This window comes from Scomber scombrus, chromosome 3 (genome assembly GCF_963691925.1).
Source record: "Scomber scombrus chromosome 3, fScoSco1.1, whole genome shotgun sequence".
NCBI classification, from domain to species: Eukaryota; Metazoa; Chordata; class Actinopteri; order Scombriformes; family Scombridae; genus Scomber; species Scomber scombrus.
The window spans coordinates 13246678-13259659 of NC_084972.1; the positions used below are offsets into that span (position 1 = coordinate 13246678).

General features: G+C 39.7%; 2 protein-coding genes across 2 annotated transcripts in view; one reads left to right on the forward strand and one right to left on the reverse strand.

Moving 5' to 3' along the window:
* Positions 1 to 11248, forward strand: part of LOC133977757 (calmodulin-binding transcription activator 1-like) — a 55984-nt gene extending 44736 nt beyond the window's left edge. The window contains exons 11-21 of the mRNA XM_062416023.1: positions 2044 to 2192; positions 2589 to 2773; positions 2850 to 2928; positions 3022 to 3297; positions 3941 to 4471; positions 5522 to 5670; positions 5788 to 6028; positions 6206 to 6274; positions 7224 to 7369; positions 7489 to 7560; positions 8286 to 11248. Coding sequence (XP_062272007.1) covers positions 2044 to 2192; positions 2589 to 2773; positions 2850 to 2928; positions 3022 to 3297; positions 3941 to 4471; positions 5522 to 5670; positions 5788 to 6028; positions 6206 to 6274; positions 7224 to 7369; positions 7489 to 7560; positions 8286 to 8361 — 1973 coding nt within the window. The 3' untranslated portion in view covers positions 8362 to 11248. The remainder of the gene's footprint in view (positions 1 to 2043; positions 2193 to 2588; positions 2774 to 2849; positions 2929 to 3021; positions 3298 to 3940; positions 4472 to 5521; positions 5671 to 5787; positions 6029 to 6205; positions 6275 to 7223; positions 7370 to 7488; positions 7561 to 8285) is intronic.
* The window catches only part of LOC133978113 (heme transporter hrg1-A-like), a 138903-nt gene that overhangs the window by 90180 nt on the left and 35741 nt on the right, over positions 1 to 12982 (reverse strand). The gene's annotated exons all lie outside the window — the stretch shown is intronic.

Consider the following 12982-nt stretch of genomic DNA (forward strand, 5'->3'; position numbering starts at 1 on the left):
CTGAGCGTTTATGCTTGCTGAATGGTTTAATGACCATGTGCCACAAAAAATGTGTGCATGCCTTAGTTAGGAATCACTTTCCTCTTAAATTTGAATGACTAAAGGACAGAATTAAAATGAATTTAATTTAGTTTGAATATTATATAACATTGAGGTGTCAACAATGTAAAACATTAGTTAATTTTAAATGTTATGCATTAATACTGGTCCTTTTAAGTGTTTTGAAGCCCTCTGTTATTATTAAACTAACTTTGAAATCAATTTGAGTTTGTATTGATACATGCAGAATTGAACAAAAGTAAAGTTAATTAAAATCAAATATGAAGAATATGAGTGCTACTTTAAATGACATGCCGTATAAGCTCCCACCTTTAATTACGGTTAATTTTACAAACTGTACTACATACTGTACATTTATTTTGTTTGGCTGCTTTTTTTTATTTGTCTCTTCTTTAAATTCATTCCATAACACAGATTTGTGTCTTGAGGTGCCACTTCAAAATCTGTGTGGTTGTTTAATGGCACCAATATTTAGAAACAAACAACAACAACAACAACAAAATATATATATAAGTTTTGTTTTTTGTTTTTTTAAATAAACAAAAAAACTAATTGTGTTCTCACAAGTAAAGAGTCCAGCACTGCTCAATATATCCACAGCCACAACTAACCACTGAACTAACTTTGTAAAGCAGGTTAAGGTGTCATTCAATAGCAGAACAATGAGATAACAGCAGATACTCCTGTATGGAACATGAAGTATGTCACTACAATAACTAATTATTTATAATCCAAATAATTAATACACTCAAAAGCAATTACATTTGCATTTAACGTATGTGGATAAAAACCATTAGTAAAGAAAAATGGCACTCCATTATAATCTTGAAATGATGAATAAATTCATGAATTTTTGAATGAAGGCCTTAAATTACACTTAACAATAGAGTTAACAACATTCCAGTGGTCTTTCTCATCTCCCACCATATTTTTCACAGCATGCACTTTGCAAAATCTACACTTATGTAGCATGTAACAGGTGGATAAATGAATTGTGAAATAGAATATGATATGAAGATGCAGTAAATAACATTTTAAAGGAGGTAATATTACAAACATATATGAAAATAATAATAATTAAATCATTTTTGCTTGCTTGGAGAGTAATTACATGTTAATTATAATAATTAACATGTAATGTATCCATATACTGAATATAAACTGCATAATATCTATAAAATGTTGTTGTCAAATTTATAAAGAAATACTTTCATGTATCAATTAATAATTTCATCAGAATTGAACAACAAAAATCCTATAGCAAATGCTAATTTCCACCGTGTTTTATGTTACGAGAAATCCAGTGTGCAATACTTTGACTTTTAGTGGATGTATGTGTGTGGTTTCACGTACTTTTTTTTTTTTTTTACATTTACAGGTGCTTCTTAAGTGTTTGACAGTTAAGATAGTTGAGTGTTTTGCTTCGTATTTAGATGAGCTGTGTCGCTGGAAGTGGAGTGGGGGGAGACTGAGCCTTTGTGTCACTGACATGACTCCACCCTTTCTGCTCAGTTTGTGTGCTGCAGACAGCAGAAAGAAAAATAGGAAAGTAATGAGAGGAGAAAATAGAGAGACTGTGTGAGAGAGCAGCAGGTGCAATGACATAATGTGCACTGCAGCAAAACTGCAGCAGCACTGGAACAAAGGGTCACATTCGCATACAGCCATGCAAAACCTACATTTGTCATTAAATATATACTCATTAATACACACACACACAAACAAACACACACACACACACACACACACACACACACACACACACACACACACACACACATATTTTTAAAGGGTTCCCTTTGTTGGTTTGGGGTATTATTGAATTTCAGTCCTGATTTATTCAGTATTGAGCCCTTTAGAGAAGAGCTCCTCTCTAAACCTCTCTAAGTTGGATTTACTAAAAACACAATATTGATTTTCTTAAATACAACAAGCATCCAGCTATGCCCACAGCTCTGTTCATCCCACCTTAATTTTTTGTAGATACCCAGTTCAGGATGTCCATCTTGGAGCGTCTGGAGCAGATGGAACAGAGGATGGCTGAGATGACCAATCAGAACCCCAGCTCAGAAACCATAGCAACCAAGGGGGGAGGAGTGGAGGGAGGAGGAGGCACGGATCAGCAGACTCAAGTAAGGCAGAAAGATGTGATTTTGTTTGGGTGAAATTTTCCTTTATAGCTATATGTTCTGACAAGTCTGAAGAGACACATTCACCAGGTGGGAAGTGCAGATAAACACACATTTACAAAAAGTAGGGATTGTTTTATTTATTCAAAAATATTAAAATGTTTAATTAAAACAAAACTGTGTTGGTTAGACATGATGACTGCATGATAATAGTCCAACAGTAATTTAGGAGCTCTGAAAGAAACGACTTGAAACAACTCTGTCTTGGTGAAATGAAACTTAGTGACATTTCTAAATACATTTTGAAAAATCAACAAAAATGAAGTAGATAAAACTCTGAGAGATCTCCCAAGATTTACAAGCATAACTCAGTGTGCCCTTTTCTGTCTAATCTTCCAGATCTCTCCTGATCAGGGTTCATTCGAGGGTCGTGTGGTGGTAGTTTGTGAGAAGATGATGTCGCAGCCATGCTGGGCTTCATCCAATCAGCTTGTTCACAGTAAGAACTCCAGAGGAATGACCTTACTGCATCTGGCTGCAGCTCAGGGCTATGCAGGGCTCATTCAGACACTCATATGCTGGCGGTGAGTAACACACAAATATGATGCACCATCATGAAGGTTTAGAATCTGACAGTTAATTTGTTGTCTTGCTCTGCAGCACCAAGCATGCCGACAGTATTGACCTCGAGCTGGAAGTGGATCCTCTCAACGTAGACCACTTCTCCTGCACTCCACTGGTGAGTGATCAATGGTCTCAAATGTGTGTTTGAGTGTATGTTTCTTCTTATTCATGGCTGCGTATGACTTGTATATTCCTATGGCCTCCCCAGATGTGGGCATGTGCTCTGGGCCACACTGAGGCAGCACTGGTGCTTTACCAGTGGGACCCAAGAGCCCTGGCTATTCCTGATTCGCTGGGACGCTTGCCGCTCAACATTGCCCGATCCCGGGGCCACACTCGATTGGCTGAGCTCTTAGAGCAGCTGCAACAGACTCCTCAAGCTCAGGGCCAGCCTGCTGACACTTGGATGGACAGGTGGAGAGGAGAGTCACAGCTCAGTGGAATAAGCAACAGCCCAACCCCTAACTCTAACTCAGGTGGGAAAGTCCACCAGTATATATGGTGATGTAACACTAACAGGGAAGAATCATTAAAGAGTCAGTTTACCCAAAACACAAGGAAATGTTTTCCATTTACTCCTTATGGAGTGTAACCAGGCTGGTGGTTTCAGTTTTATTTGTGGGGGATTTGATGAATCTACAACTAGGACTTACAACCTAACACCACCTGATAACAATGGAAATGTATGAATTAACACTTTATAATATTGTTTCTTTATACCAAAGTGTACCAACAACAATTTGCCATTTTACGAGGGTGTTATGTATTGCAAAGAAACCAGTAACAGAGGCATTAACTCTCCATTACCTGGCAACTACAACTGCTCCCGGCCAAGAAATAGTTTGTCACATAACCCCCTGTAAAACCACAACTTGACATTTTTACACTTTGGCCATTTTGACAATTAACTCTGGATACTCCTCTGATCTGTCTGGGGACAGTCTGAAATAAAAACTGAACGTTATCACCATGGCTAGTTATTTCTAGCTGTAAGTGGGGAATATATGTTTTTTATGTTTTGAGTGAACTGGCCCTTTAATAAGCTAGCGTATCCATCCAGTATATCCAATAGGAATCGATGTTGATATTATTACATTTAGTTCTATTTTCAATTATCTTCTCCAGAGCTGAGGCGAGCCAGGACAGAGAGCCAGCCAGACAACCAGAACCAGAACTGGAGCCAAACAGGACTCAGAGCCTCACAGGGAACCCAGGGAGAACAGCGAGGTCCACCCCCAGCCAAGAGACTCAAACCCAGCCCAGACACCCCGCAACAGCTAGCTAACTCAACCCCCAGCACCAACACCCTCAACTCCCTCCTCAGCTCTTCCCCCAGTCCAAACCCTCAACGCTCTCTCCTCCCCAACACCCTACAAAGTCAACCCTCCAACCTCAGCTGTCAGAGCACGCCTCCTGCCAGCTCGAGCCCTAACCTTCCTCAGCTGCCCAGCACCCCATTCTCCCACCTGCAGGCCAGGATAAGGGGGTCTGGAGGGGGTACCAGGTGGAGTCTGAGACAGACTTTGGGGCAGCGTAGCCTAGCCAGGAGGATTTTAGGAAAAGAACGACTGGCCATTCACCTGCGCCAAAGAGTGCTGTCTGACAGGGGAGAGGAGACAGAGCTGCTGACCTATCAGGATAACGCAGAAGACTTGCAGGTAGGAGGAGCAGACTGTTAGGAGCAGTTTTGGATCTTGTACATGAACACTGAACTCTGTGTACTGTATGTGATGGACATTGTGTGCAACTTGCTTGTATGCATGCCATGTTTGTGGAAAAAGTACATGAAAATTCATGAGACAATAAATTAAAAACTCTGAAAACAACTCTCCCCAAACTTTGACCCTCAATGTGAATAATAAAAAAACTCCCATGAAAACCTCATCAGGTAAAACATTTAAAGAAGCGTTGGGAAGGGTGCAAAAAGGGTTAGATTAAATGTTGACAATAGACTGTAACTTAAGCAAAATACATTGAATAGCTAGATGGTGGTGTGGGGGTGAAGGTCCAGATGTAACATGGTATTAACATGATATGACATCATCAAGGTGATAAGAAAGGCACCTGGTGAAGATGACATCAGTACCATTTACACCACAGACAAACCAAGTTACTGACTCACAAACAGGCACACACTAACATCACTGACCAAGAATGGGAAAAAGGGCACACATATGAATTTCTTACTAACAGGAACAAGGCCCCAATACTAACTGCTTTACACTGAAATGATAGATTGGGGAGATAACATAAACCAGTTTTAAGCCTGGTTTTAGTTATTTATAGTGTTTGGCTGTCTAATTACAGCAGGGAAGTTGTTCCAAAGAAAGGCTCTGATGCCTTCAGTTTTCTTTTTTCCACCTGGAAAATAATCAGCTCCACTGTAAGACATGGCTGTAGGATGCGAGGATTTCTGACATAAACCCATCAAACTGTCAGAAGTACCCTCATGTCACATCTAGCATGACACAGACAGTCATATGTTGTGTATGAGCTAAACAGTTAAGAGTTAAGAGATACATTCCCTTTTTCACTTTTTCACCCACCAATAAGGTACAGATTTAAAGGCAGTCATTCCCTTGAATAAGTTCATATAGTTTAGCGTCATCAGCATAATTATGAAAATAAATACCAAAACTAAAGATGATTTCACTAAAGGGCAGCAGGTGTTTTACATGTGTGAGTTACACCTGCCGTGTGTGTTGCAGATGGACATTACGATGCTAGCTGATCACATCATGGAGGCTTCAACTGGTAGACTCAAACAGGAGACTATGGAGACTGAAACAGACTCTGGGAAAGTGGGGATCAGCAGTGATGTCAGGTTACTGTCTGGTTACCTTGGTGAAGTGGAGAGGTGAGTCAGTGAATCATAAATTCAACTATATTCATGTAACTTCTATCTAATCAAATTGCATAAATCTTTTTTACACACTTACATCCAACTTTGTCTTTGCTCTCTTCTTTTTTCCAGGTTTCTAAACTTCAAACCCTCGACTCCTATCCCCAAACCAAACTCTCTCTCAGGGCCTGAAGATCAGCAGAGTCCTCAGGCTAAGCAAGCCCTGTCGTCCTCCTTTGACTGGAGCTCCTTCCTCTGTGCAACTATGAAAGAGGAGAGAAAAACTGACTCCTGTCTAGCGATGACTGAGGAAGAGCAGGCAGAGCTGTATGAGACCATCAGGGATGCTCTGCACTCCCTCAGAAAACACAAGGTATCCAGTATATGACCTCCACTCAAACAGATTGCATACATTTAATCACCACTTTTACAATTCTGGCCTTGACTCAGTTCATTTTTTTCCTATTTCTCTCTTATGTAATCCACATTTATTTGAGAAAGCTTAAAATGACTGTGAACATTTATACAAACACGCTGTAACTCTCTGCAGGGTCCCATTCAGGAACAACGTAAAGAGATTGCAGCAGTGATTCAGCGCTGCTATAAGAGATACAAGCAGGTAAGAGTTAACATACAGCAAGCATTAGTCCACCACTTGCGATCACGTGAGGCTGACCTTAAGTGCTGAATTAGATATCCAAGAATAATAGCACTAATAGAAGTGATCTCTCCATAACCATAACTTTAAAATGACATGAAATAATAAATAATTTTCATTTACATTCTATAATCAATATTCTATATTTATAATATAATTTCCCCATTGTGGAACTAATAAAGGAATATCTTATCTTATTTGTGAATTGGCAGTTGATTTCTGTAAAGGAAATTAATTAATGAATTAATAAACTTATTATCTTGTAATAGCAATAATAGCTCCAAAGCCATATGGCTTAATATCATGTAATACTTTTGTTGTGTAGTTAAAACCGTCAGTGTTGTTCACATCATGAGTTGTGTTCATTGTAGAAAGTTTTATTTATAGTCCAGTCACTTTTATCATACATATTTTTGATTTCGCCCCAGACATCTTGACCTATTATAGACATTTATTAACAGAAGTGTTAAGTGAAATTCAGTCTGTGGATGATGACTTGAGAGGGACACGTTTATAACTACAAAATTTGGTGAGCAGTCACTTCAAAATGTGCTTTCACAAGTCTCAGCTGCTAATTTGGCAGATTCTGAGATTATAGTTTTTGCTGCCAATTGTTGACTCAGGTGCTTAGACACACATTTCTGGTTTAGGCTGGGGCTGTATATTTATATATGTACATTTATTTTAATGAACTAAAAATAGTTATATATTGAGTTAAATCATTTAAGGTCATTGTCTCTTTATTATATTGTTTAGTTTATCTTACAAGGTAATGGATTTTTGTGATTTTGTTTTTATCTGTAGCATTAATTTGGAAATAAAATTGTGTTCAGATTCAGTATTTAGCAGCACAAATGTACATATTTACTGCTGACAGAGGGCTTTTCAACACTGCTGTCTTTTCTCTCAGTATGCACTTTATAAGAGGATGACCCTGGCAGCCATCCTGATCCAGAGTCGTTTCCGGAGTTTCCATGAGCAGAGGAAGTTCCAACAAAGTCGTAGAGCAGCAGTCCTCATCCAGCAATACTACCGCTCCTACAGACACTCCCTCAGGTACTTCAAATATACACACTGGAGCACACACACACACACACACACACACACACACACACATACACACACGGGGCATCATTATGCATAAACAATTCTTACAACAATGTTTTCGTCTACAGCAGCCTCCTAACTAAAAAACAAAACCAGGCTGCTCGCAAGATCCTGAGGTTCCTGCTCCGATGCCGCCACAGGTGAGGCATAAAACTCCCCACACCACTGCACACACATCCGAGGTCACACACTGATACACATTACCTACACACACCTACAGCCCACTGCCACAGCTGCGCTCACTACATTGGTGCTAATAGTTGGTGTTGTTTTACTGTTCCTGTGAAGCCCCTTGATGGACGATAGGCCTCTGAAACAGGTGAGTCCTCTCTCTCTCCTTTCTCTCTCTCTCCCCCTCTCCTGGTGGCTGATGCCTGTTTGCATGTCAGCAGAGGGAGGGGGAGGGGAAATCCTGGATTATTATCCTTCTCTCTCTCTCTCTCTCTCTCTCTCTCTCTCTCTCTCTCTCTCTCTCTCTCTCTCTCTCTCTCTCTCTCTCTCTCTCTCTCTCTCTCTCTCTCTCTCTCTCTCTCTCTCTCTCTCTCTCTCTCTCTCTCTCTCTCTCTCTCTCTCTCTCTCTCTCTCTCTCTCTCTCTCTGTCTCTCTGCGAGGACTGCTGAATGATGTTGGTACTTCTGCATGACTGACAGATAGATAGAGGAGCAATTCTTGCATATGGTTTTCCTGGGGGCATGTTATGACTGACATCACTAGGGGACTTTAAGTGTCTTTGCTTGGCCTGCCAGTCTCTTTTTTTGTGCCTTGATGGGTTGGGAGGATAAGGTTTTTGTTGAATAACTTGTTGAAGACCTGCATACAAAAATCTCTCAAATATGTCTCTAATGTATGTTTGTTTTTTCCTCAGGGCCAGAGAGCAGAGAAAGGCCAGGGGTCCTGAGAGTCTACCACCAGGCCCCACACACAGCCCCCTCAGCCTGTGAGCAATCTCTACACCCTCCCCGTCCTCCATCTTCTCCTTTTTCTTTCTCCTTTCTTCAATCCTTCCCAAACTCCTTTCCTTTCTACCCCCAACCCCCTATCCCACCCCTGTCCTTCTCTTGCCTCTTCCCTCTCACTCTTTCTCCCCTTTTCTCTCAAGAGGGAAAAACTCTTCCCAGACAGACTGAGGACAGGATAGGTGTCCATCATGGCAGCTCAGACAGACAGACTGCTGGGTAGAGCCCAGGGACCTGGCTCTGCCCACAGCACTGATCCTCCTCCACAGTTTCACTGGGAGGCCATCACATTAACCTCATGGCATTCTTTGCACTCTTCATGGGTATGTTTCTTTGCAAGAGCAATTCGACGAGTCAAATAAGAAAACGCGAGGAAGCGCCTGGCAACGACATCCTGCTGTTCATGGCAGCAGCTGGATGTGGCGAAAGGCTCCTGTGATGAACAGCTGATTCAAGAGAAAGGCTACCTTGACATGCTCAACATGTAGAAAACCCTTTTTTGTGTTTTGTATGCAAACGATGATCCATGAAAGAATAAGAAAACATAAACCAAAAAACTCACTTCTATGTTGCATTTGCATGCAAGGTTTTTTCGCTTATTCCTCCTCTCCATCATCCTGAAGAGCTATAGTGGCAAATCATTCTTCTGACTCTTCTGAGTATGTCACAATACCACCAACCACTCTGACTCACAGGCTTACAAACCTATTAATCAGTCACCCGATCAAAAGGGGAGGAACTGCACTTGAATGTAAGAGGGGCATTGTTAGATAAGGGTTGGGGTCTGAATAACGATGTCTTAATTTGTTACATGGACTTTGTATGGAGTCGTTCTCAGAGGCAGCACTTTGCTAGCCTGACGTGGTGTGTCCGTGTTTGTTCAATTCAATGCATGTGTTTGAGCCACGAGCTCCTGCATGCTTGCCAAACTGCTTTAGTGTTGTTTCTTTTGTATTTCTATGTGTAGTTGTGTCTCACTTATGTCCTCATCAACTTATCCTTGCCCTGTGTAATGTGAACTGTGTAAGGACAAATAACTTCATTTTGGGTGCTTTTTTAAAACTTTATTTATTTAAGGGTCTAATTATTTATTTAATTGGCTCAAGAGTGGTTAAGCTTGAGACTGATTTTCCCCCCTTGTGTGGTAAAATATGACATGTTCCAATGGTTAAATGTCTCTGTTAGTTTGTTCTTTGCGTGAACCTCTAAATCCTAACTGTGGTTTTGAGGAGAGAGTCACATACCATTGCCTTGACTTCTTCTTGACTCTGAGAGGTCTCTATGCTTGCTCTGTACAGGACATGGGTCCTATACCTGCCCCTATACAGGGCATTGGTCCCCATATTGGCCCAAACGGGCAATTAAATCCATATTTTGGACTATTGCATATTCCTGTATATAAACTGACGAGGTAAGGGGATACGAGGACCCTGAAACTTTTTCATAAGAGGACTGTATTTAAGATTATAAATTATTTTACTCCCATAATGAGAACTTAAGACAGAGACCTGGGTACACAGGATGGCTGTATTGCTTGTAAATAATGTAGATATTACGAACGGAGTAATGTGCATGAGATTTAAGACAAAGAAACAGCAAAAAGAACATGTTAGTGGCTATGGACTGTGAGAGGATTGTAACTGCTTCACTTTAAGAGTATCCAGTATAAGTGTTACTGAAAAGAACATTTTGTTAAAGCATGCAACTGAAAAATCTAATGTTAGAATTATAAGTGGGAAAACAAAGTTAGCTGAAACAATGATCTTTCAGACAAAACATTTACATTTTGTGCTTTTGTTTCTTGGCTAGCAAAAATTAAACCCTTTTTGCCAGTAGTGCCAATTATTATGAATGCTATTTTGCCTAACAATATGTTATGTTGGGGAAACCAACGCCCAAAAGATAAATCAGTAAGATCCACAGAGGCAACACACACGGACAATAAACAGTAGAAGAGATCTAGTAATAGTTCAACCATAAACCTCCTAAAAGTTCTGAAAGTTTGTCTAAAGCAGACTTACGTATAGATGGTGATGATGCAAGTATGAAAATGATACATATGGTGATGAAGATGATGACGACTATGAGCGTTTAAATGTGAATGCAATGACTGATGACCCAAAAAAAAGGGAAAGAGGGCGCTACATTCTTTACAATGTGGTTGTGCTTCAGCAACATACTAGCTTTTATTAAGACCATTTTCACACCTATAGCGGATCCAGCCTGGCCTCCAGTCAAAGCTTTCCATCCTCAAACAGAATGTCTCCTCCCCACTTTTTACATATCAATATATTGATTTTTTCTTTCCTCCTCATTGTCACTGCCATTATACAATGTGTATTTTAGAATTCTGGAAAGCTCTGTTTAGAAAGTGCCTGCTCAATAACAGAAAAGTGCAAGCTAATATCAGGAAATATCTATTGTGTGTTCTCCAAAAAAAAGGTTGCCAGTTACCTGTTTATTTTCCTAAATTGTGTGTTTAAAAATGAACTTGACAGTGTTAAACTTGATCCGAGTCTAGGCTAGACGCTCTGATTTGTCAGTGGTATGAATGAATGCTCATGGGCTGATTGATGCTATGTGTTGCTTTATCAGACAAACTGGTAATTACAGTATCACTTTTTGCTCCACTTGTGTGTGCATTTTGCAGTATTAGGATAAGAAAACCATACAATCCAGCTTCTGTGTCTGAAAGGCACTGTCACAAGTCTATTCAGCACCCAGTGTCGCTGTTGGGAGGACGATGTGTTTTCCTCAATGGATTCACTTCGTCCGTCTTTCTTCAAAAATGGTCTTACGGCATTTATATGAAAGCATAGCCCAGCAGTTTTCCAGAGAACAAAATAACTGTCCTACACTCTTTCTTTCATTGTCTTTCTCTTTCATTCTCTCTCTCACACAGACATGCACGCACACACACACACACACACACACACACACACACACACACACACACACACACACACACACACACACACACACACACTCATAAACACATACATACAGTTATACACAAATGTACACATTCAGAAACACAAAAAAAAAAAACCACACTCTTTCTCTCTGTGCTTATGTCTTAGGGAATAATTAAATCTCTCCCTTAGATTTTACTCAGGGTTGAAGAACAGGGAGATTGTATGTGGAGTGTAAACGATTGTTGACACACAGAGTTGTACCACTAATGGTGACCGTGTACATCTGTGTATGCATATGTATGTGTATGTGCATATTTGTGTGTGTTAGGGATACTCCAGTTGTTCATTCAATAATTAGTGTCCGCGAATTTTCAAATGACGTTCTTGATCAACACTCCTACTGATAATCCAGTCTCATATTTGTGAAGCAGTGAATGTGATCTGTTTGCTTCAACCTAGCTGTATCTTGCGTCACTTTTTCTACAAGAAAAAAATCCTCAAGTCCCTTATTTTATAGGATTTTGCTGAAATATAAATTCTACTCAAAGCAAGTAATAAGTGAAATTTCTATTTATACACTTGCTCTTGTCATAAATGCACAAGATTGTTAATACAAAGAATTATTAAATAATGCAAAAATAAGTAATAGCCACATATCACCTTGATTTTCTTGATTTAAGTAAACTTGTATTGATATAGTAAGTTGACCGATTTACAATTGGAAGATCTCTATTATGTGTGTTTCACATGTTTTCTGAATTGTCATCATACTGAGAGACAGCCATGGTTAGGACAGCGCTGTCAGGAGCATTCATGCTATAGTAATCGCTTGAACCTTCTCTTAAACTGCCCCTCCTCTCACATCAGCACAACTAAAGTCACAAAGAACACTGCTTCAACCTCCTTTAAATATATATGTTGTGTGTGTGTGTATATATATATATATATACACACACACACACACACACACACACACACACACACACACACACACACACACACACACACACATATATATATATATATATATATATATATATATATATATACACACACATACACACACATACACACACATAGATACATATGTACATATTGTCTACACACACACACACATATACACACACACTGCAACATCCAAATGCTTGTGCTTATCAACACACAGAATACACATACATGAAACTAAACACACAGATGCAGAGAATCCATCAAAATGATCATGTTTTTGGAGAGGATGGTGACTGTAAAAAGTATGTAGAGTAGAAAAAAAGTTTTAAAAATATGAGATATTGCCATAGTAAACAACTGGTAGACATGCGCAGAGATGGCCTCTGTTCTCATAGGTCAGCCTAAAAATGAATGGTATACCCTTTCAGGCCATGTTTTGAGAGGGTGAGGCCAAACACCACATTGCATGCTAGAATGATAGTCCCCTATAGATAATCTATGGCTAGACCTCTCCTTGCCTTCCTCTTCTTCACCCCGTCTTCCCTCTCTCTCATTTCCTGCTGTACTCCCACCTTGCCTGCTGTTGTGTTCTCCATGCCTATCTCAGTCTTTCATTCCTCTTCTTTTGTAGCTTAGTTTTAACTTTTTATTTTTGTTTTACAATTGTGCATGCACAAGCATCACTAAATTGTTGATGTTTTTAAAAGAATATTTTGTTGCTGAGGCCATGCAAAGTGTTTTGA